Genomic DNA, 26,342 nt, shown 5'->3' with positions numbered 1-26,342 from the left:
TATACAGTTAAACCTACCTTGCATTTTTTGTGATTCAGTATTTTCAGTGTTTTCTTTTTTAAGGATTCTCGATAAAGCTTGTCTTGCACGCGCACACGTGTGTGTGTGTGTCTGTGTATGTATGTATATATATATATATATATATATATATATATATATATGTGTGTGTGTGTGTGTGTGTGTGTGTGTGTGTGTGTGTGTGTGTATATATATATATATATATATATATATATACATATATATATATATATATATATATATTTGCAGTAGTGTATGATCAATAAATCAATAACACATCAAGTAGAACCTACAGATACATAATTTAACAAAACCTTTTTCAAATAGTTTTATTATATTTCCATCTATGTTTAAAAATACAAATCAACATGTTTAATACTAGTACACATGCTTATTACCACATTTTTATGCAGACTATAATTTTGTTACATGTTTTATAATCAGATGTTGTCAAGAAGTGTTTTAGCTGTTGTTCTCAGTTTGTACTTCGCATGATACTAACTAAAATGTCAGTTATGTGTTTATTAATATAAAGTGGAACAGCTTGTATCCATAAAATTGTTTTCTTTGTTAAGGAAATAACAGAAAAATTCAACATATCACAGCTGTACACATTTTGCAGGGCATCTCCTATGGTACTATATTTTATTTTTATTATTCTTTTTCCCCATTAACTGTTCTCTGGTATTTAATTCTGGTCTTATTAATATGACATAACATTTGGGGAAAAATATACAACTTAGCATTCCAGAAGTGGAGGACAAGATAGCAAATATTTCCACAGCCACCATGTACTTTCCTTTAGTACTCAGGTATGCTGGGATAAAGGAAAGCCATACACTGACAAATACTAGCATACTGAAAGCAATAAACTTGGCCTCATTGAAATTGTCTGGTAAAGATTTTGCCAAAAAAGCTACCAGAAAGCTCACTATAGAGAGCACCCCCATGTACCCAAGCATAAACCAGAATGCAGTGTGTGAGCCATCATCACATTCAATAATTATCTTTCCACCTTCATCTTCTGAATTTTGTTTTGAGAAAGGAGGAGAGATCACAAGCCAAGATATGCATATGAGAAGCTGAATAAAGGAGCCACAGATTACTACAGAAGTAGAGATTCTTGGTCCAACCCAGTTACGTAACCTGCTGTTAGGTTTTGTAGCATTAAAAGCAAGGACAACAGTTATGGTTTTAGACATAATGCAAGAAACACTAAAAGAAAAGATGAACCCAAAAGTTGTCTGTCTTAACACACAGGTTATTCTCTCTGGATGACCAATAAATATCAAAGAACAAAGTGAACAAAGTATGAGAGACACAAGTATAAGGTAACTGAGGTCACGATTGTTTGCTTTCACAATAGGGGTATCACGATACCTAATAAAAACACAGAGTACAAAAGCAGAGAGCAGGCAAATAAGTAAAGAAATGGTACACGGTACAGCACCAAGTGTTTCTTCATAAGACAGGAATTCAATAGTTTTGGGAATGCACTTCTCATGTTTCTCATCAGACCAATGCATTTCAGGGCACATGTGGCACTCACTGGCATCTACAGAAAAGAACAGAAATATCTATCAGTCATAGCTCTCAACTGTACCACATTATGAGGAGTGTTTTCTATATTTCATGCTGAAATGGTTTTGCACACATTCATTATTCAAGACATTTTTAACAAATATTCATGGTAAAAAATAGTGTATACTATTAAATTATATTACTTAGGTTCATAAGTTCATAGGTGTTTACTAGGCTAATGACCACAAGGGCCTTTTTAAGCCTAGCCATGCAACCCAAGTCTCCAACAAGTTCTAGTACTCTTGATAAGTGTAAGCAGGGGCTTAGGAGGTGAAAAATTTATAAGCAGGTGCCTGGGAGATGAACCATTTACAGGTTGCCTGTGTCCAACCCAGCGATGAATTTCCTGTTCCCCATCCAACTGTCCAAGTTACACTTGAATTGGGTTAGGGAGGAACTCTGCTTAACATGGATGGGGAACCTGTTCCAGAGATGGGGTAGTCTCTGGGATATATACCTGTCTCTCTAGCAGGTCCTATTTATAACACAGACAAGGTTTAAGTCTTTAGAATGAGTAATGCTGATGCTGTTTGGTTTGCTGATATGCAGGAGGTCCATCAGAGTGGGGTCTGACAATGCTCTGTATGCCAGGCAGAGATTTCCCTTCAACAGCCTGTACAAGACAGAATACAGAGATGAAGCCTTGAGGCAGGTCTGCATAGGACATTTTACTTATGCCCTGTATTCTTTTAGTGAGGAACCTCTGTGGACTTTCCATTTGTTGGATATGCCTCATTAGGTACATACCAAAGGGGGCATTGTACTCAATGATAGGTCTGATGAGTGCCAAATACAGCGGAACAATGACTTCCTTGGACCTAGATGCCATACCTTTGTTTATAAGTTGCGCAACATAGAATGATTTCCTCACTACTGTAGACACATGATGGTCAAAGGCTAGATTACTATCTATGTGTGTCCCCAAGTCCCTGAGTACTGAATCAACTCTAAGGGGTGTGTTATGATAGTTACCAGGGGTGGATGACTTTCCAAAAGATACTATTATGCATTTATTGGCATTTGGTTTTAGTCCACGGCTTTGCATATGAGGCTGGTCAGACTTATGGCTCTGTACTTGGCTGAGTTTGTGGAAGGTCTTCCCTTATGCAGGGGAATAACTGCAGCTGTTCTACATTTGCATGGTGCAAAACCTTTATGGAGGCTGAGGTTGAACAGTGTTGTTAGGATTGTGGCTAAATCATGCCTCATGCTATATAAGAAATCTTTTAAAGTATAATGAGAGTTAGTAACTATACTGTGAACTTCTAGTTGAAGTTGTTAGTAAGCATTTAATATTTTTCCCATTTATTCCACATTGTGAGCAGTTATGTTCCACATTTTGGACATTTAAGGCCAAGAGCTATGTATTCAGTACAGAAAACCATGACTACAAAATACCATGAGTTCACTTCCATTGACTAAAAAAGCCTTTATTTACAGTATTGGGAGTTTAAAGGGGATTTGTTATGAGTAAATGCTGTGTACCCTCAAAGGGTCATCTAGTGTACATGGGCAGTTATCTTAGACTTACATCCCATCAATCCAAAGCTGAGAACAAAAAAATTGTTTCCTAAAGATGAAGACCAAAAGAAAACAAGGCATTTTTTAGTTATGTTCGTGATCTCAAAACCACAATACAACAATATACTGAGCTGCTTGTGAGCAATTTATTTTTTATTTTTATTTTTATTTATTTATTTATCATTTGTTGACCGGGAAAGTCTGACTAGGTTCCACAGAGCCTGTTTTCAGCGGAGGCCCGGGGAGAAATGCTCCAGATGCATGTCTTTGGAATGTGGGAGGAAACCGGAGTACCCGGAGGAAACCCACGCGAACACAGGGAGAACATGCAAACTCCACACAGAAGGCACCCCAGCTGAGAATCGAACCGGAGAACCTATTGCTGTGAGGCGACAAACGTTAACCGCTGCACCACTGTGCCGCCCATAATGTTACCTAGACAGAGGCTGAAGATATAGCAAACCTACTAGCCAATAAATTTATCTCTAACTTTACCCCTCTTTACCCTCTGTATCCCTTAAGATATACCTAAAATTGGCTTGCCTCCAGCTATCACACAAGCTCAAGTCCTAAAAGTGCTATCAAAAGCTAAAAATACTGCATTAATGGCTCCTGACAATACCCATGGATGTATCTTAAATAGCATGAAGCATGATTTAGCCGCACCCCTAATAACACTGTTCAACCTCAACCTCCACAGATGTTTTGCACCAAGCAAATGTAGAACAGCTATGGTCATTCCCCTGCATAAGGGAGGACCTTCCACAGACTCAAGAAATTACAGAACCACAAGTCTGACCAGCCTCATATGCAAAGCCATAAAAAGACTTATCATGGAATTAATCAATCAGGACATTGGGAACTTCAAAGCACTTGACCTGCTACAGTTTGGATTCATCAAGGGCAAGTCATGTTTACTCAACCTGGTAGATTGTATGAAAAGGTCACCAAGCAATGGATGAGGCAAAATGGTACACATCACATACCACATACCTCAACCTGGCCAAAGCTTTTGACATAATTCTCCACTCAGGCAAAGTAGAAAAGCTAAATAAGCTGGGAATAAATCCCTGTGTCACCCATTTAATTGCCAACAGGTTCACAATAAGATGCAGATAATCAAAATAGGGGAAATTACCCCCACAAAGAGACCCGTCACCAATGAACCCCCCCACACTTCTGTGCTGGGGTGTCTCCTGTTTGACATCTACTTTTCTGAAGTAAAAACCAATACCAAAGGGCTCTGGCTGACTGAGTGCAGATGACTGCAAGCTAGGAACACTCATTAAATACCCAAATGAATTAGCCATCCTGCAGGAAGGTTTGTCCCAAATAAATAACTGGTGCCAAAATTATGGACTGAAACTAAATGCCAAAAATGCATTATTGTATCCTTTGGGAAGTTTTCTACCCATGTCTAAACAACATGTCCTACATGGACCATCTCAAAGCCCTGTCACTATACTTGGTATCTTACAGTCTGCTAACAGGTGAAATGTGTCTGGCATACAAGGCATCCTCCAATCCATTACTGATGGAATTACTGCACATCAGCAAGTCAAATGGCATCAGAAATACTTGGTCACATCACTGTTTTGTACAACTTACTTTTCAGCTTCTTTGGCATTCTTCTGTCATACACTATCCCTGACACTCTGAGCCGGTTGGCTGCAACCCTTCTGATTCTAGTCTTGAAATTCTCAACCACCCCTCCCAGATACTTGATACCATTAACCTGAACATCAACAGAATGGTTTGGAGGGGCAGGTACATCTTGCTGAGGATACCACTGCTGCTGTTGAACAGACTCCCCATCTACACAAAATGAAGTTCATCCCTGTCCATATTCAAGCACAGTGTAGCTCTGTGGACTGGATCATCATCATCAGCAACCCACCCTATTTTCCATTTTCTACATGGGGTTGGGGTGTTGTGTCAGCTGTCCTTATCTCTCTCTATATATGCAATTTCATTCTCCTACCTTCTTCAACAATCATGCCTGACTTGTGGTGTGAGGTTTGGTTTGTTCTACTGTGTGGTGCTTCAATCATACCTGACAGTTGCAGGTCTTCTCTCACACAATCCATCCAGATCTTTGCTGGATGCTCTACTTTCCTCTTGCTTTCTTCTTGTCTGTCCCAAATCTTCTTCACCATATTGTCTTCTGCTTTTCTAAACATATGCCTGAATCACTGCAGTCTGTTCTCTCTGACCTTTTCTGCAATTGGAATTACTTTGGCTTCGGTTCTGATGTCCTCATTTCTTCATCTGTCCCACAGTGTGCATCCTACCACTCATCTCAGGCAGTTCATCCTCATCACCTCTATTTTCCTCAACTGCTCTGCCTTTACTGCCCATGTTTCTGTACCATACAGTAGTACTGGTCACACTACTGTTTTGTACAGCTTACTTTTCAACTTCTTTGGCATTCTTCTGTCATACACTACCCCTGCCACTTTGTGCCTGTTGGGTGCAGCCCTTCTGATTCTATACTTCAACTGATTCAGATTTCCATTCTCCTCAACCACTCCTCCCAGGTACTTGAAACCATTAACCTGTTTATTAATTTATTTATTTAACAGTTATTTAGGGGGAAAGTCCGACTTGGAATGAAGCCAATTTTCAGCGAAGGCCGGGGACAAATGCTCCAGACACATGTCTTTGTAACATTGGAGGAAACTGAAGTACCCACAGAAAACCCACATGAATGCAGAGAAGACATGCAGACTCCACACAGAATGCACTCCAGCCGAGAATCGAACCAGAGAACCTCTTGCTGTGAGAAGACAACACTACCGCTGAACCACTGTGCCATCCCCATCTTTGCACCATTGTGCTGTTCCACTATCTTCCCTCCTATTTCAGTTCTCAGCTTTGTTAGATTCCCCCATTTGCTGCCATTACAACTGTCTTATAATTATTTCCGTTTAGCATGGGATGAAACTTAGATATATGGATGATAACATAACACTTACCCTAGGACTGCCCCCTGTGCTACTAATGAACAGAGACAGCTCCTAAATGCTTTATCCCAGGCATGGGACCTCTTAAATTATCTATGGGAAGAACTCAATTATTCTCATTAGGGGTTAATATATAATTATCAATCATGGGATAGGTAAGGTCAACCTATAACAAAATAGTATTGGAGAGCAGTAAACTAGAACTGGCTAGGCTTAAAATGGCCACAAGGGCCTAGTACTTACCTGTGAACCTATAAAACCTATAAAACAAGCAAAAACTGAAGTAAGATTCTTGGTGCTACTACTATAGCTGTGCTCACGAATGCAATATTAGCATTCACTGAAGAAGCCACAATATCACTCATCGTTTCTTACATGAATGTTAGTACTGCACTTGTGTCACATTGACAACTGCTGATTGCACACCCTATCAGCTTGCAGCTTGGGCATCCATCCCTTTCTCCCACCTCAATTCAGTCACATAGTTCTGGTTCAATAGCATTATTCCTTTAAAAAATTCTTCCAAAATAATTTGCAGTATTTCTTCCAGATCTCAGTGTTTAGGGATAGCAATACATTTTAAGCTGTATCCTTTGGACCTTGATTCCAAATCAACAACTTTTATCTGAAGCTCTTAAAAGTTCTTTAATAGCCTGGTTATTTGTCCAGTTGTTATACCTCAAACTACAGTGTGAACAAATCTTGAGTAAAGGAGCTGAAATAAGAAGTATTTGCTTTTAATTAGGAAGCTCTCTGTTCATCTAAGTCGTAGGCCATTTCTTACAATGCCTTATCAGTTTTACAGATCTTGTCTAATTTATAAGTTAATTATTTTAGCCCAAACAGTAATTGAAACATTGTCATAAGTGTCTGAATGGTGTCAGAATTTGGTTGTGCTAGTTTGCTGTGAAAGTGAAATGTATTAGTAGAAACATTAGCAGCAACAGTCAAGTAATTTAAAAACAGTGGCTAACCTATTAAGATGATCAACAGAGGGACTTGCTGAGTGAAACTCTTTCTTGTAGTTCTAACAGTTAGATTAGGGAAACTCTGGAAATCTCAAGTCAGATGATGCCCAGGTTTGCAGGTTGTCAGTACCTGCTAATTTGAAAATTAAGTTGGTAAAGCAATCTATGCTTCTGTCTGTGTCATGGAACCCTCTTTTTCAGCTTAGAAAAATTTTACTGATAATAGAATTAAAATTTTTCCTTAACTCTGTAGACTGTGACAAAATCCTTTAGGGATACCAATTCTATTTTGTCAGGAAGTAAATAATCAGCATCTAAACATTTCTTTTGTATATATTTATTTTTAAAATATTAATTAATCAGTTACAATAAAGAAACATAACATTTAAATGTCACACTTAACTATTTACAAAAGTCAATATGCAATCAAAATTTAAAAGTATTTAAAAAGTTTGTATTTTAAAGAAAGAATCAACATTCAATTAATATTTTTCTAATTAACTTTCTACTTTCAAACAACTATTTCACTTGGAATTATTATGATTTCTTCTCACCTTAATAACATTCAGTTCATTATAAAAACAGTGTGTGCAATATTTATAAATTCAACAATTGAATGAGTATGTGAATTCTTCCAGTATTTACTAACTACTTTTCTAGCCATTGCTAAGATATTCCAAAGAAGATGATATACTGATTTTGGAATAACCCGAGGAATGGGAGCATTGAATAGTACTAAAGATTTAGTTAATTTAAACTTATCAGAGAATAATATGTGCATAAATATATGAATATTTTCAGCAATGTTTTAAAACTTCACAATCAAAATTCATATGTTGTCGATCTGCATTTAAATTAGAATTGCATCTCCAGCACTTAATGTTTTGCTTCTTGTACATAACATCAATTTTATGGAGAGTATTAAAGGCTTTCTGTAAAAAAAACTTCCATTAAAATATTTTCCAGGTCGAAGTATTCCCAGGTGATTTTAAAATAATTTTTTTACCTGTATCTGAAATAGTGTTATTATTTAATTGTGTAAAAAGATCCCAATAGTTATCTCTGATATTTGAGCCATATGATTCTATTAATGTATATATTTTGATATATATCCTTTATTATTATTATTTAAATTAGTTCTAGATTTTATTAAATAGTCAATATGACCTGGAAAGTATTTTTATGAGTCTATTATGCATCCTATTGTAAATATTAAATGTTGCCTGTTAATCTATATAGTAAGCCAGTTATTTGGATCAATGTCATAATTTTTAAATAAGTATTCTAAAGCATAGATTTTTGTTTTACTTAATAATTGATTCCAAAAAAATATATCTTTATTTCTTAAGATTGACATTATATACATATTAGAATAAACTATGTAAAATCTATAGGAAATAATGCAAATATCCAGGCCTTTAAATCTGAATTTTCATAAATAAAATTTCTAAATGCATTCAAAATATTATTAATATAATTAGAATTTGCTATGTTATAGTTACTTTTAAAGAAAGAATTCTTTATTAACCAAATAAAATTATTTGGCAAAATTTGGCTGTGAAGCTTTGATATATTTTTATCTATTTCAAGCCATATGTACTTATGTACTGTTTTCCATTTTGCTAAATAAAGTAGATTTAACCATAAAATTACTGCTTTAAAAATGGAGGATAATATATATTATTCTATATCTGGTAAACCAATTCCCCCATCTTTCCAATTTCTTATATGATGCTCAAAAGATATCATATCTTTATTAGGGTAAGAAAAGAAAGTCTAAGGATAATATTATTTTTATATAATTTTTAGGAGGAGAAAGTGATAAGTTTTGAATAACATAAAATATTTTGGGCAAGATTATCATTTTAATTAAAATTAATCATTCCTCCAAAAAAAAGAAGTTGATCCATTTGTTTATTAAAGTCGTGATAGTCTTTATAATGCATTCAACATTTAATGGAACTATATCTCTATAATAAGTTGTTAAAATAATACCTAAGTATTTAATTTGATCATTATTCAATTTAAAATCAATATTATTTTTTAATTTATTATTTAGTTTTTTATTAAGCAGTAATGTTTTTGTTTTATTATTATTAAAAGTCAGGCACAATACTTTTTCAGAATCATGTAATGAATGTGTTAATGTACTTAATGATAACTGTATATTTCCAATTGTTAATAAAATATCATCTGCAAAAAGGTGTATTTTAAAAGAATATGTATCAATTATCTCAAAACCTGCAATTTCTTGATTCATTCTAATAAAATAGGTTAATGGTTCAATAATCAAGGCAAAAAGTAAGGGTGAAAGAGGACTTTATTTACTTTAAATGATTTTGAAAGATATGAACCTATTTTAACATAAGCATAAGACTTTTGTTATAAACAAATAAAAAGATTTATAAAATTACTTGAAGAAATTATATTCCTTAGGAGTATTAGCTACATATAGCCAGTTCACAGAGTCGAATGCTTTATTTAAATCTAAACGTATTATTGATAGTTCTTTCTTTGTTTTATTTGCATAATCTATTAATGAAATGACTCTTTTAACATTATCTTGAGTTTGCCTATATAGGATGAATCCAGTTTGATCATCATCTACTAAAACAGACAAGATTTGTTTTATTTTGTTTGATAAAATGGATGTAAACATTTATAATATATATTTAAAAGAGATATGGGTCTATAGGAAGAATGCAGTGTTGAATCCTTATCTTGTTTTAAGATAGGTGATACTATGTTTAGCATCTAAACATTTCTGAGATGTAAATCTGTTATCAGCGGAGCTACCCATGGCTTGCATTTTCATTGTTGGAGCAAATCAAAAGAAATATTTACTGATTTATTGTCCACACTGTGCCAGAGTAGTTAATAAAGCAATTAATGTTTCTCAAGAATGGTATTTGGAAAATTTTTGTTTAGGTATATCTGTTGCTGCTTTTTGATGTAAATCCACATGTTGAGGTTTAAGATGTAGTATTACACCCATTTTTCATTTAACAGTTTACACAGTGTATTTCACTACATAAAGCCACCTCTGAACTCGCCCTGAGTTTGAATAGCTTAGTGTTGTTGGGTTCCACTAGAATACCATGCTTCACTCCTCCCCCTTAGGCTTCCTCCTATCAACTACCCTGCCATCATAATGAGGGACAATGGTTTACAAAATTCAAAAGATGAAATACCATTTTCATGAGATGAAATCAGGGAATTTAGGCCACAATTTTTAAATATAGTTTTCAGTCACAAACATGATTTCAGTATAATTTTCAATCCCTAAAGCAAGCTTTAAGTATTATCAGTAGTAAATACAAGAGTAATATGAGTTGAAATAAAAGAGTGTTGTGAGTTAAAATGTCAAATTCCATGAAAATGTCATGTTTCTACATAGCCCAAATTTGGGATTTACTGATATTCTCCTCAGAACAATGTAAAATCCATCCGTACCTGTGCTCATAACTGTGAAAAAAAGTGCTACAAAACAGATCCACTGCCTGTCATAGTATCAAATTGTCATTCCATAGCAGGTATGTGTTTGTATATAACAGATGTAGAAGAAGACTCTATTTGCAGAGAGAAAAGTGAGCATAAAGGTATGACTATCTTCAGCTAAAGTAGCATGATACAGTGTCAGACTCCCAGATGTGCATCAGTGCCATAGAGAAGCTTTCACAATGTAACGGGGATATCTCTCCTAGCAATTCAACTGCTGTGCAAAACACATTATTGTTTTGCTGCTTTCTATATTTCATGCAATAAGTTGCTTAGCATATGCGGTATAACAAAACTGTAGGACTACAGCAAGGTATGGATTGTGCTATGATGTATGGCAATATGGGTCTACTTTAGTTTACCGAGACGCCACTTCGCCGACACGCAGAAGACCGAGACCAAACGACCAAAAACACACAATACCGACAACTCACAAAACCGAACACCATAACACCGACACACAAAACGTAAACTACACATTACACACAACTACATATCCACTAACCTTAACCCAAACCTTAACCCTAAGGTCTGACACTACCGTACACTTACCCTACCCGCACCCTAACCCTAACCCTAACTCACTTAACCCACCCCTAAACCTAAAGTCCGTCACTATCGCACATTGACCCTACCTGCACCCTAACCCTAACTCACTTAACCCACCCTAAAACATAAAGCCTGTCACTATCGCACACTCACCCTACCCGCACCCTAACCCTAACTCACTTAACCCGCCCCTAAACTACACTCCGTCACTATCACACACTTACCTTACCCAAACCCTAAGTCCGACACTACCGCACACTCACCTTTCCCGCACCCTAACCCTAAATCCCTCACTATCGCACACTTACCTGTCCGCTCCCTAACCCTAAATCCCTCACTATCGCACACTTACCGAGTCACGCTCACACGTTCCCCATGTTGGTCTTTCGGCTGTCGGGATTTCACCTTGTCGATCACCTTCGTTTTCGGTCGTTTGGTCTCAGTCTTCTGCGTATAAGCAAACTGGCGTCCCGGTCAACTCAAGTAGACCCGGCAATATATCTTATACAAACCATTTTGTTAATGTGCTTGTTTGCAATGCTTTAAGACAAACCATATGCTGAAAAGTGTCAGGATTTTCACTTTTGCATTACCTTCCTCCATCTGGACAGACAGCAATATGTAGGACTTGTGCACAGGAAAGAAAAATACTTTCAGTAACATATTAAAGGAGATGTACTTTGATATCAACGTGTTAACATTCGTGCCTTCTTCTATTCGCCCTAAGTATCCTCCCTACAAAACAGAAAAATCTGGCAGGAATTAAATAAATTCAAACCATAGTTTGTACTTTGCAGAACTTGTTGTTGAATCCTTCAGGTAAAGGAAAGAACAATTCCCTGCTGAATGTGTCATTGTGTAGTGGCTCATTAGTACCTCAGTCTGCCTCTGTGTGGACATTGCAATTTGTATTGTGTGGTTCTTGACATTCAAAGCTTAACAGTATAGGATACATATGTGTCTGTGGGAGATACTTTTATTGTGTGCAGGACCTGAGAACTGGTGATTTGTAGGCTTGTCTGTAAATATCACATGCTCTGAATCTCTCATGTATTGAAACACATCTGTAGATGGTGTCTTTCACAGCAGTCTTGAACAGGTTATTTGACATCATGGTATAGTACTTAGTGTATGATAGCCATTATGCCTTTTCCATAGTGGGAGTAGATCCACCTGGTGAAGGGTTACATTCAGGTTTGCCCCCACTGCATAGTGGCACAGAGACAGTAGATATGACAACAGGAAATCAGCAGTGATTGGAAGTAAATTGAGCCATAAGATGCATTAGTTAATGCAATATTATTTGCATCTCTGCATGTCATTTGCTATGTAAAATTTGTGTTCTGTATGTCAGCTGACAGATACATAGGAATGTACACACATATGTACATGTATACATACATTTGTGTTTTGCAATGTTTGTATGCTTGACATATGCATACTGTTCCTGAGCCTTACAGGAATGGTTCAGTCTGTACTGATTTTCCTTGAAACCAACAAAATAATTTAACAGTATCTCCTAATATCAATTTCTACTAATGATGTGAAAGCCTTGGAGATGAAAAAGTAGAAATATATATTTAGGGTATTACAGTAATATGAGCTTTTAGATAATTGTGTTCAAATAATTCTGAACTTATATTTAGATGTAGACTGTAATTAGAATACTTCTTTAACCTTTTCCGAACTCACCACTGTATAGCACTAAAAAGCCTAAATTGATTAGAACTACCCTGTCAACAAATATATACAAGCTTTTTACCACCTATAAAATATCCAGCATCGATCTGCTTGTCCAGCACTAAATACCATTCTACTCAACTATGTTCTGAGTTGCTCATTATGAACCAGTTGACCGAAAACTCCTATCTGTCCATAAACCTATCAAATCTGCTGGGCATTGTGTGTACTTGTACAATATTGCTAAGGACTGGAACTTCTTACCTGTTTCCATCAGGTCAATACCCTCCCTCCCATCCTTCAAAACTTTTCTGAAAGATGTTCTAGTCAAAAGCTGTCTCTGTTCTTGCTCACAACCAAGATAAACTATATCCCTAAATATGAACAAATACATATTCATAATCTTACATCTTCTTATGCTCCCTTCTTCACTCACTTCCTTACTTCTATCAATTTCTCTCCCCTGGATTTTTGTCTAAATAATACCATATACCTGCTTTACTCTCACTTCATATTGCAATTCCTGTTTCTGTTATACTAACTTACCTTTAGTTTCTCTATAAAGTGGCTAACATTTCCTAAACATTCAATCATTGGCATATAAAGTGTTTCTATTCTTACACACATAACACCATATAAATTAAGTGCATATGTGTATATATATATATATATATATATATATATATATATATATATATATATAGGGTCTATATTATATTTTCGAAAGCTTCAAACATCGAACATCATATGGTCGACACCATATGAGCGATGTTTGAAATTTCGAAAATATAATAAAAAATAAAAATAAAAAACTATACTTACCTAAATGTAGGCAGGGGGGCAAGCCCCCTGCACCCCCCATGTGGGGGTGCCCTGCTACGTAAATATTCCTACTCCGAGATCGCACTGCATTGAAGTAAAGGGAAAATATTCCCTACAGAGATTTCCGTATTACACGCGCAACGTTTTGATGTTTCGACTAATCGGGTTTGCTCAATACGCGTTCACCATTTACAATTTTCGATCATACGATAGGAACCCTATATATATATATATATATATATATATATATATATATGATAAATGCTTATGTGTATATATTAACTGTTTTTTTTTTTATTTGGGATGACTAGCTCATCATCGAGAGTTAGTTTTCTGCTTTATGCCCACATGGTACCCCACTGTGTTTATCTCCCAAGTTACCCTAAATATGATATAATAAGTATCAAAGAATAAATAAATGAATGAATGAAAAAAAAAAGAATGAACTTTTTAGTGAAGTTTTTAGGGGGGAAGTCCAAATTTGCACTACGGAAACTCATAGGAGGTGATCCATTCTCTTCCCATTTTGATTATATAATCTCACATACCTTTTGTGTGTGTGTGTGTGTGTGTGTGTGTGTGTGTGTGTGTGTGTGTGTGTGTGTGTGTGTATATATATATATATATATATATATATATATATATATACACACACACACATATATGCTAAAAATGCCATTGATGCAGCTGTTAAAATAAGGTCTTGACTAACAGCAGTCCGTCCCATTATATGAACATTATACATTTTCATCAAGGGAAGAACTCCATAACATTCCCATATTATATACCTTCTTGAAAGCTATTCCTATTGTTTAGTATAAATTCATCAGAAAATATATTTTAATTCAATACAGAAATAATATCTGGTGAAATAATCATAAGTTGTGCATATATTAAAAAATATATTTTTAAAAAACAGAACAATTCAAATTAAAAGTAAATATGGAACACATATTTCTCCATGATCAGCCTTAAATCAGCTGAGAAATATTGCTACTGTTCTGGCACAAACACAGATTGTGTTTTTAGCTGGTATTGTCCCCTGTTTTTTTTTCTGATGGACAGATACTTTGGAAGCTATAAATAAATTATGGGATTACCATATGCAGACGAATTTGAATTCTTGTGAGCAGTTTTTGGACTTATTAGACTATAATGACAAGGAACCACAGAAGACAAACTGTTCATTGTTCTTTCTAGCTTGACAAGAAAAAGACTGATGTTAATTAAATTGATTCATTGTCACATTTTTGGATTTACGAATAGTGGGGTCTTTTCTTATTATTTGAATTTTTGAAAGATTAATAATCGACATTTTATTATTAAGAAAGAAAGAAGATTGTAGTTTTTATTTGAATGGTGGAAGAATTTCTTACTTTACATGGATTTATTTGTTAACTGGGTAGGTGGACTGGTGCCAAGGACTGTTTTCCTCACATGACCCATGCAGATGGCGAAAATCAACAAATTAATTTAGTACACATTTAGAATTCATATAAAATGCATAAAACTGCATGATACATTTGTGCAGTCACAAAAGTATGGGTAATTAAACAATCAAAACAGGTAGGTATTTTTGTATAACCATGAGAGTGTTAAATACTTAAAAGAGGAACATAATAACCCTATGATGACTATATACCGTAACAAAACACTACTTGAGCTATGAATCGACAACATAAAAATGCTAAGGACGAGGACTTTAACAGATAAGATTTCTGCCAAAAGATTCAATTATGTATTATTATGAAAACAACTGCATTTGTACTCCTTTGTTGTGTGACAATAACTTGCTTTAAAAAATATTAAGACTGGGTTAATTTCCAGTGTGATTTGCCAAGTGATCAAAGATTACTACAGTTTCTTTGACTTCTCATGAAGTGATAACTTGAAGGTTCTTCTGCATTACCTTAATGAGACCAAATCTCATAACCTTAAGAGGTATTGTAGAAGAGACAGAGATTCATGCTACCTGCTAAAAGATAGAAATGGTCACATTTAAATTTAGAGCTGACAAATCAAAATATGGTCCTGGTTGTGATAGGAAACCATTCAACTTTGGCAGTTATATTCATTGGTATTAGACAAGGATGTAAATCTGCACATTTCCTTGGGGGTCTGAAGTATTTTAAGTAGGAGGGATTATTTAAGATCAGCTATGGATAGGGAATGCTCCATTTAGGAATCAGGGTACCAATCTCTGTTTGCTTTCCAGGCTTTGGGGTTTTTAAGATTCTGTCTAGTAGGTATTTGGTTTGTTGTTTAAATGACAGTGGATGATCAAGTCAAATGCCCAGGTATCATGTTGTACTCCTTGTTTGATGTAAACTGCAAACATTTCTTTTTTCTTTCACTAAAATCTGAGTGCTGTAACGCTCTGTGCAGGCAGGATATAAACTGTAGCAACTGTTTGCTACATTTGTAGTAAACAGCTTGCTCTAGTTTAAATATATACTAGTTTATATATGTGTATATATATATATATATATATATATATATATATATATATATATGTATATATATATATATATATATATATATATATATATATATATATATATACATTTTTTTTTTTTAACTAAAACATGAGCTCCATAACACTCCATGCAGGCAAGGTATTAACTGTAGCAACTATTTGCTACATTTAGATTCATAGGTTTAGGTTCATAGGTAGGTACTAAGCTATCTGCTCGAGGGCATTTATAAGCCTAGCTAGAGTGTGTTGGCTTTCGCCGCCCCATTGATTAATTAACTGATCCTCTGTCAAGCAGAGCCAATGAAGTGATCCCAGGGGTGTATTTTCTGTTACCCATCCACTTGTCAAGGTTTCTCTTGAAGAGTGTTAGTGAGAGGCTCTGCCTGATGTAATTTGGAATTTTGTTCCAAAGCATGGGGAGTCTCTGTGACAGGAATCTATCCCTCCAGCATGTTCTATTTATTGTTGTGGCGAGGTTTAGCTCACTAGCGCGTGTGGCTCGCAGTGACTTGATTTTTTAGGTGGAGCATGTCCATCAATTCTGAGTTGGACATGGCTTTGTAAGTCAGGCAGAGATCACCTCTGAGTAAGCGATATGCCACTGAGTACAGCCAGAGATTTTTCAGTGGGGCTGCATAGGACATATGTTTGAGACCAGTAATCCTCTTGGTGAGGTACTTTTGTGGTCTTTCCAGCTGTTGGAAGTGTCTTGTGAGGTACATCCCAAATGGGGCATTGTACTCTATGATGGGTCTAATGATTGATGACTAGAGGGGCACTATAACCTCTTTATTTCTAGATGTGAATCTTTTAGTAATTAGATGGGCCACATAGAAGGATTTCCTAACTTCTTTGGCAATATGATTGTCAAAGGAGAGATTACTATCTGCCTGGGTCTGCAGATCTCTTATTACCTCTTCTGTATTAAGGGGGATGCCACCTATGTGGTAATTCGTGGGTGTTTTGTTTTTCACAAACGTGATGACTATGCATTTTTTGGCATTTAGCTTGAGGCCATGACTTTGACACCAGGTGTCCGTCTCAGTAAGGCCCTTTTGGAGGATGTCCATGTCAGCCGGAGAGTCATTATGGCTCCCAGTTTGCAGTCATCGGCGAACTTGATTAGCCATAGTCCTCCTGTGTTTGCCTGTACTTCTGAGAAGTATATGCTGAACAGTAGGAGTCCCAGGACCGAGCCTTGTGGAACACCACTAGTGACTGGTTTAGAGTTGGACCTGGAGCCCGCTATTCTTACCGTGTGAGTTTTGTCTGTAAGCCAGTTGGCAACCCATCTTGTGATGTAGGGTGTTTATGTTCAGGCTGGTGAGTTTTTCTGTAATACCTGATAGGGGAATGGTGTCGAAAGCCTTGGCGAGGTCAAGGTAGGCTGAGTGAACCACCTTTCCTTCGTCTATGGCCTTGGTGACTGTCTCAAAGAAGTCAACCAGATTTAGTAGGCATGAACTGCCCTTAACAAAGCCGAACTGGGTCGGGTCAAGTGTTTGGAGGTTCCCGATGTCTTTGTTAATGAGTTCCATGATGATGAGCTCCATAGCCTTGCAGACCAGGCTAGTCAGCCTTATGGGGCGATAGTTACCAGGGTCAGTTGTGGCTCCTCCTTTGTGGAGAGGAATAACCGTTGCTATGCACCATTCTGTGGGCATGTAGCCTGTGGAGAGGCTGAGGTTGAACAGCGTGTTTAGGTGGCGGGTTAGTTTGTTCTGTAGTTCATGCAAGATGCAGCCTGGGACACAATCTGGTCCCATTGATGCTGTGTTTTTGGCTTTTGAAAGGGCTGTTTTCACCTGTGCATCTGTGATTTTTGGGGAACTACACTTTTCCGGTATTGTTGTGGGCCCTTTTGGAGGTGAGAGGGGGGTGAAGTTTGCACTGAATCTATTTGCCAGGATATTGGCAATGTCAGTAGGTTCAGCATATTTTGTGCTATTTTGCACTAGTTCAGTGCATATCTGCAAGTTGCCACTTAGATTCTTAACATAGCTAAATAAGGCTTTGTGGTTATCTTTTGAATACTTGGCTATTTGTCTTTCGAAGTTAGCCTTGGATGATTTCATGAGGGACCTCAGTTTCTTACTGATACTGATCAGGGATGTCTTTCCTTCTTGGGATATGCTTTTTTTCTGAACTAGTTTCCTCCTTCTATTGTATAGCCTGTTTATTGCAGGGGTCCACCAAACTGGTTTCCTTCTCTTAGAGGAGTGAGTCTTGGTTTTGCTAGGGATGGCACAATCCATGCATCCTTGTAGATGCTCATCATTTGTAAAGGTTTCTGCATCTTGGGCAGCATTATCCTTTAGCGTGGGGTCTGTGAAACTTACCACCTCTGTCTTAAGTAAGGTGAAGTTTGTTTTAGAAATTTTTTTTACTTTCGTTTCCTTAGCTGGGGGTGGTGGTGGGGTGTGGACATCCAGAGTGATTAGTTTATGGTCTGATCTAACCAGTGATGGGTTGACCTCCGGTGTGGAACACCTGTCGCCCATGTTGGTGATGACCAGGTCTAATATATTTTCACCTCTGGTAGGGGAGTTTACCAGCTGATCCAGGGCATTTGAGCTGATGAATCCCAGGAAGCGCTGGGCCTGGGAATTTGTACTCGACTAGTTTTCCCAGTGAATGGTATGGTAATTGAAATCGCCCAATATCAGGGTGTTTGGTAGGACCTTCATGTTTTCTAGTGTCTCCAGAAAGGTGGAGTGGTAGTCCTGGGTCATGGAGGGTGATCTGTAGCAGGCCACAATTTGCATTGCAGATTTGCCCAATGTTAGTTGCACATGGATGATCTCAGAGGTATCATGCTGCGCCACTAACCTGGAAGTGTAGGTATCCTTCATGAATGTGGATACAACCCCTCCTTTCGTGTTTTGGTCCATGTTCTATGGCCAAAATGTGTGGTATGAGTTGTAGCCCGGTAGTGCTGGGATGCCCTCTGGAGCCTTGAACCAGGTTTCAGTTACTGCACAGATGTCGATGTTCTCCATACTGAGGAGTGCTTTGAGCATGTGCATTTTGAGATTTAAACTCCTGGCATTGAGTAGCATAACCCTCAGTTTTTTGTTAATTGTGCTGTTTACAGAGGTGGGTTTGACTTTTGAGCCTTGCCTAAAAAAGGCACTATGGGGGCAGCAAGAGCCTTTGCCAGTATTTGAAAGCCTAGGGGTGACAGGTGCAAGTCATCTCTTGCGAAGCAATGCGGCTTGTCGAGCATGTTGTCCCAGGCAGACAGACATTGGATCCCCTTTGAATGACACCAGAAGCTTAGCCAATTGTTGAAATTGATCATTTTGTCTTTATACTGAGGTATCATTCTTGGTGAGGGCAGGATGCTACTCAGGGTCAGGGTCATACCAGCCTGGGCTACATGATCAGAGAGCTCTTCCATGTCTCTTTTCATGTAGTCCATGGAGGTAGGTCTCAGGTCATTCACACCAACATCAACAATGACAGAGTCATATTTGTACTTGTTCTGGAGTGACCTGAGTGCTTGTGTTATGTGGTGGATTCTGGCTCCTGACAGGCAGCTAACAGTAACCTTCTGCTTGTCCAGCCTAGTGAGTGGGATGTCAGTGTGCCTGACTATAGAGGCACCTATTACTAGTGTGTTAGGTACGTTATTTCGCCTTAAGAGCTGTGATTGTGCTGCACATTGATTTTGTGTTTTATGTGTTGTCTGGTTTGTGACGGGAAGTGCAGGTTGTTTGGGTGTCTGTTTTGGAGGTCTCTAATGCTTTTGCAGGCTTTTATTTAAAGCCTCCAAGTATGATTTTGTGTATTTATGTGTATTTTTTGCCAGTGCTGTTTTAGTAGGTCTGTGTGCGGCTGGAGTTGTGGTGCAAGTGTTAACCTTCTCCTCTTGACTGTCTGTTCCAGTCTTGGGTAGAGACAGCTTAGCTTCCAGTTTGGCTGTATAACTGCATCTTTTGCATATGTTAGTGTTTTGTGGTAGGAAGAGAGGGTTGTCTGTGTACATGAGGCAGTTGTAACATTGCCTCAGGATACCCAGATTCACCAGCTGGACTGGAGAGTGCACCTGAAGTTGCCCTTTGGTCATGCCTGAATAGTAGGGTGAGCTGCTTAGTTGCTTGGTTGGTGAGGGGTGAATAAAGAGCCTTGCCCTGTTGAGCAATCAGTGTCAGGGTATATTAGTGCTTGCTATTAGGTTCTGAGCAAGTGCTGAGCTGTAAGATGCTTTTTTGAGTGCTTAGGTTGAGAGTTAGACTAGTTTCAAGGGAAAATCTGAAGAGAAGACTTAGTGGAGCCAGGAATAATTTAATTGTAGCTAACCGGCACCGCCCGGTGCGCAAAACCATGCAAACATGGTTTTTATAGTACAGAAATGAAAGAGATAGAAATTAGCCCAAAATGGCCAATAAACTACTAACTTATGAGGCTGGAACGAATCCTCCAGGGACAGATAGGTTGCTCAAAGCTCCCCTCTCTCACAGGTGAACAGAGAAACTTCTTTCTATTCAAGTAAGGTATGGGCAACTCAGAAACTAGTATCACAGCCCTGAATTCAGCACTAGCCTGAAAACTGGACTATACTAGCTTAGAAAGGCGGGAAACAAGGAATTTTTTTTTGTTTGTTTTTTTTGAAAAGATAAGGCAAAAACAGTAAAAAAATACACTTAAAGCAACTTTAAACGACTACATACAATCAGAAAAGGCTATCGCACTTTAGTGTGTAGCCTACAACAGTTAAACAAATTATTTAAACAAAAAACAACTTTTTAAAAGTGCAGGCAGTCAAATAAGTACAATATGTGAAAAAAGCAAGCTTTTAAATCACAATAAACGCTAGAAAATCTGCGTTTAGGCGGAAAACAGTTAAGTACAGCAAGAAAGTACAGAAAACTGATACTTAATCACTCCATAGTCTCCCTCCTAAACTAGAAGGTTTGTATCAGTTTAAGGCTTTCTAGTGCTACCCAGTAGGTTAGTTACAGGAAAGATGGGAAACAAGCGCAGATGTGGTCTTTTAAACCAGAAAGTTGAAAGAGACGGACAAACTGTCCAAATGGTCAATAAACTACAATTTCTATGCCAGGAACATCTTCTCTTGTGGTAGACAGGCTACCTAGTGCTTACCACTCCCACTGATAAGCTAGAAGGCTTTCCTCCAACACAGAAAGGCTTGTGGGGCTCAGAAGCTTACCAACCGTCCTGGATACAGCAACTCTGTATCTGGACTAGGCTAGTTACAGGAAAGGTGGGAAACAAGCACAAGTGCGGCTTTTAAACCAGAACATTGAAAGAGATGGAAAAAAACTGCCCAAACGGCCAATAGCTACAATTTCTGAGCCAGGAACCACTCCTCTTGTGGTAAATAGGCTACCTAATGCTTACCACTCCCACTGATAAGCTAGAAGGCTTCCCTCCAACACAGAAAGGGTTGGGGGCTCAGAAGCTTACAAAGAGTCCTGGAATACAGCAAATCTGTACCTAGACTAGACTAGTTATAGGAATAGACTAGTTATGGGGAATAAGTACAAACATAGGCTTTTAAGCCAGCAAGTTGAAAGAGATGGAAAACTGCCCAAATGGCCAAATAAACTATAATTTCTGGGCCAAAACTCACTCTTCCCATGGAGGATAGGCTACCTAGTGCTTACCACTCCCACTGATAAGCTAGAAGGCTTTCCTCCAACACAGAAAGGCTTGGGGGCTCAGAAGCTTACTAACAATCCTGGATACATCAGCTCTGTAACTGGACTAGGATAGTTATAGGAAAGGTGGGAAACAGGCACAAGTGTGGCTTTCAAACCAGAAAGTTGAAAGAGATGGAAAAAACTGCTCAAACAGCCAATAGCCACAGTTTCTGGGCCAGGGACCATTCCTGTTGTGGTGGATAGGCTACCTGATGCGTACCACTCCCATTGATAAGCTAGAAGGCTTCTCTCCAACACGAAAAGGCTTGGGGGGCTCAGAAGCTTACAAAGAGTCCTGGATACAGCAAATCTTTACCTGGACTAGACTAGTAACAGGAAAGGCAGGAAACAAGCAGAAACACAGGCTTTTAAATCAGAAGGTTGAAAGAGATAGAAAAGCTTCCCAAATGGCCAATAAACTATAATTTCTGGGCCAGAAACCACTCCTTCTGTGGTAGACAGGTTACCTAGTGCTTACCACTCCCACTGATAAGCTAGAATGCTTCTCTCCAACACAGAAGGGATTGGGGGCTCAGAAGCTTACCAACAGTCCTGGATACAGCAAATTTGTACCTGGATTACACTAGTTATAGGAAAGGTGGGGACCAACCGCAAAACAGGCTTTTAACCAGAAAGTAGAAAGAGATGAAAAAACTGCCCAAATGGCCAATGAACTACAATTTCAGGGCCAAAACCCACTCTTCCCATGGTAGATAGGCTACCTAGTGCTTACCATTCCCACTGATAAGCTAGAAGGCTTCCCTCCAACACAGAACGGCTTGGGGGGCTCAGAAGCTTACCAACAGTCCTGGATACAGCAAGCCTGTATCTGGACTTGACTAGTTACAGGAAAGGCAGGAAATAAGCTTAGATTATTTTTTGTTACAGAAAAGCAGCTAAAACAGCAGTAAATACAGTTCAAATTGTAATGCAGGCCAGTATACCCAAGCGTGTAGCAACACTATGGCAAATACAGTTCAAATAAATGCAATTAAATTAACAAATGATTAAAAAACAAGTGCAGAAGGCTAAATCAGAAGGCTACTAACAAGCAGTAATAAGTGCAGCGTAAGAGCGACTGAACAGATAAAAGCATGCAGAAGAGCAACTAAGACAGTTACAGTAAGAGCAGATGAATAAAAAAAAATATTTTTTTTTTTGAGGGAAGGAACAGAGCAGGATTAAGAGGTTACAGGGGTTGTCCTTCCCAAATGCTCTCTTTTGTACACAGTAGGAGTGCCTGAAATCAGAATATGATCTCACTGCACTCAGTTGAGTGAGCAAATGAGATGGGCCCAGAAAGAGTATCCAAATGCAAATCTACAAGATGGGTGGGCAGTTTCAAAGCCACCAACATTAATACCAAAACAGAACAGGGAGGGTGGGTAAGGAACTAACTGTAGAGAGACAGCCACAACTTCAGTTGAGTTAATATTCAGTGAAAAACACAAATAAATAAATTAAATACAGTACTATATGCAAAAGAGCAGATAAAAGTGTACTTAAATTCACTTATACATCCAGCTGATATCAGGTAGATGTTAGCTGGCCAAAGCTCTGATATTAAGCAGAGATAACTCAAAATGTACCACTTATATAAAGCAAAACAGGATGTCAGTGATGAGCTGAAACTACTCCCCACTGCTATCAATGGCTACACAGAATTTCTAAAAAGTACTCTGTAGAGAGACAGCCACAACTACAGTTGAGTTAATATTCAGTGAAAAACACAAATAAATTAATTAAATAAGAGCAGATAAAAGTGTACTTAAATTCACTTATACATGCAGCTGATTTCAGGTAGATGTTAGCCGGCCAAAGCTCTGATATTAAGCAAAGATAACTCAAAATGTACCACGTATATAAGGCAAGACAGGATTTCAGTGATGAGCTGAAACTGCCCCCCACTGCTATCAATGGCTATACAGAAATTCTAAAAACTCATCTGTAGAGAGACAGCCACAACTACAGTTGAGTTAATATTCAGTGAAAAACTCAAATAAATACATTAAGTACAGTACTATATGCAAAAGTGCAGATAAAGTGTACTTAAATTCAATTATATGTCCAGCTGATTTCAGGCAGATGTTAGCCAGCCAAAGCTCTGATATTAAGCAGAGATAACTCAAAATGTTCCATTTATATAAGGCAAGACAGAATGTCAGTGATGAGCTGAAACTACCCCCACTGCTATCAATGGCTACACAGAAATTCTAAAAAGTACTCTGTAGAGAGACAGCCACAACTTCAGTTGAGTTAATATTCAGTGAAAAACACAAATAAATAAATGAAATACAGTACTATATGCAAAAGAGCAGATAAAAGTGTACTTAAATTCACTTATACATCCAGCTGATTTCAAGTAGATGTTAGCTGGCCAAAGCTCTGATATTAAGCAGAGATAACTCAAAAATGTACCCCTTATATAAGGCAAGACAGAATGTCAGTGATGAGCTGAAACTACCCCCCACTTCTATCAATGGCTACACAGAAATTCTAAAAAAGTAGTCTGTAGAGAGACAGCCTCAACTTCAGTTGAGTTAATATTCAGTGAAAAACACAAATAAATAAATTAAGTACAGTACTATCTGCAAAAGAGCAGATAAAAGTGTACTTAAATTCACTTATATGTCCAGCTGATTTCAGGTAGATGTTAACCGGCCAAAGCTCTGATATTAAGCAGAGATAACTCAAAATGTACCACTTATATAAAGCAAGACAGAATGTCAGTGATGAGCTGAAACTACCCCCACTGCTATCAATGGCTACACAGAAATTCTAAAAAGTACTCTGTAGGGAGACAGCCACAACTTCAGTTGAGTTAATATTCAGTGAAAAACGCAAAATAAATCAATTAAATACAGTACTATATGCAAAAGAGAAGATAAAAATGTACTTAAATTCACTTATACATCTAGCTGATATCATGTAGATGTTAGCTGGCCAAAGCTCTGATATTAAGCAGATATAACTCAAAATGTACCACTTATATAAGGCAAAACAGGATGTCAGTGATGAGCTGGAACTACCCCCCACTGCTATCAATGGCTACACAGAAATTCTAAACTGTACTCTGTAAAGAGACAGCCACAACTACAGTTGAGTTAATATTCAGTGAAAAACACAAATAAATAAATTAAATTGTACTTAAATTCACTTATACATCCAGCTGATTTCAGGTAGATGTTATCAGGCGAAAGCTCTGATATTAAGCAGAAATAACTCAAAATGTACCACTTATATAAGGCAAGACAGGATGTTAGTGATGAGCTGAAACTAGCCCCCATTGCTATCAATGACTACACAGAAATTCTAAAAAGTACTCTGTAGAGAGACAGCCACAACTTCAGTTGAGTTAATATTCAGTGAAAAACACAAATAAATAAATTAAATACAGTACTATATGCAAAAGAGAAGATAAAAGTGTACTTAAATTCACTTATACGTCCAGCTGATTTCAGGTAGATGTTAGCTGGCCAAAGCTCTGATATTAAGCAGAGATAACTCAAAATGTACCACTTATATAAGGCAAGACAGGATGTCAGTGATGAGCTGAAACTACCCTCCACTGCTATCAATGGCTACACAGAAATTCTAAAAAGTACTCTGTAGAGAGACAGCCACAACTTCAGTTGTGTTAATATTCAGTGAAAAACACAAATAAATAAATTAAATACAGTACTATATGCAAAAGAGCAGATAAAAGTGTACTTAAATTCACTTATACGTCCAGCTGATTTCAGGTAGATGTTAGCCAGCCAAAGCTCTGATATTAAGAAGAGATAACTCAAAATGTACCACTTATATAAAGCAAGACAGGATGTCAGTGATGAGCTGAAACTACCTCCCAGTGCTATCAATGGCTACACAGAAATTCTAAAAAGTACTCTGTAGAGAGACAGACACAACTTCAGTTGAGTTAATATTCAGTGAAAAATAAAAATTTGTAGCAAGCAGTTTGTTGCAGTTTAAAAGAAGAAAGTATTTTTTTTAATTAAATATGTTGAAGGAGGGTTGAGGGCTGGGTGCAAAAATGGGAACTGAATGGCTGGATTAGGCTGAGGGTGGGGCATGTTGTGCATCTGGCTGCTTGGTTGGTGTGCCAGTAAAAGGAACGCCCATTTTTTTTTTTGCTCTTCAGTGGAGGAGCTGTGTGGGCCATAGATCTAACTTTAACTTATAATCTGTCAAAACCACTTATAATGTAGCAATCGATTTATGACAGTGAAGTGCTTTTTTTATTTTGCTATTTACTTGAAGAGCTTAGGGAATGGGGCACTAGTTTATACTACCATTCCAGGGTGCTAGTTACATTTCTGATTTTCTCTAGTAGAATTATTTCAGATACTACAACTTATAAAATAGATTTTTATATTTCAGATCATTAAAATGTTTGTATTCTGAAAGGCATGTGTACTGCAACTATACTTTGTAAGCCATTTAAAACTCATAGTTTTGCTTTGTTCTAAAACAAGGGAATATTATGGAACATTGCTTGCCTGACAGAATCAGTTAGAAACACAAATAATGTCTCTATAATTTGACCTTGCTGTCTTGGACTGTTCTATAATGAATATGGCTTGTTTGTGTAACTGCACGA

The 26,342-nt window shown here is 37.4% G+C and overlaps 1 protein-coding gene across 1 annotated transcript in view; it reads right to left on the bottom strand.

Moving 5' to 3' along the window:
- Window positions 1-294: 294 nt before the first annotated feature.
- Window positions 295-26,342, bottom strand: part of LOC122803881 (vomeronasal type-2 receptor 26-like) — a 263,934-nt gene continuing 237,886 nt past the window's right edge. Inside the window, exon 5 of the mRNA XM_044073562.1 lies at window positions 295-1,573. Coding sequence (XP_043929497.1) covers window positions 657-1,573 — 917 coding nt within the window. The 3' untranslated portion in view covers window positions 295-656. The remainder of the gene's footprint in view (window positions 1,574-26,342) is intronic.

The sequence above is a fragment of the Protopterus annectens genome, chromosome 6.part0 (genome assembly GCF_019279795.1).
Source record: "Protopterus annectens isolate FY-2018-M chromosome 6.part0, PAN1.0, whole genome shotgun sequence".
NCBI classification, from domain to species: Eukaryota; Metazoa; Chordata; order Ceratodontiformes; family Protopteridae; genus Protopterus; species Protopterus annectens.
Note: the sequence above shows the minus strand (reverse complement) of the source record. Positions and strands in the feature narration are given on the sequence as shown.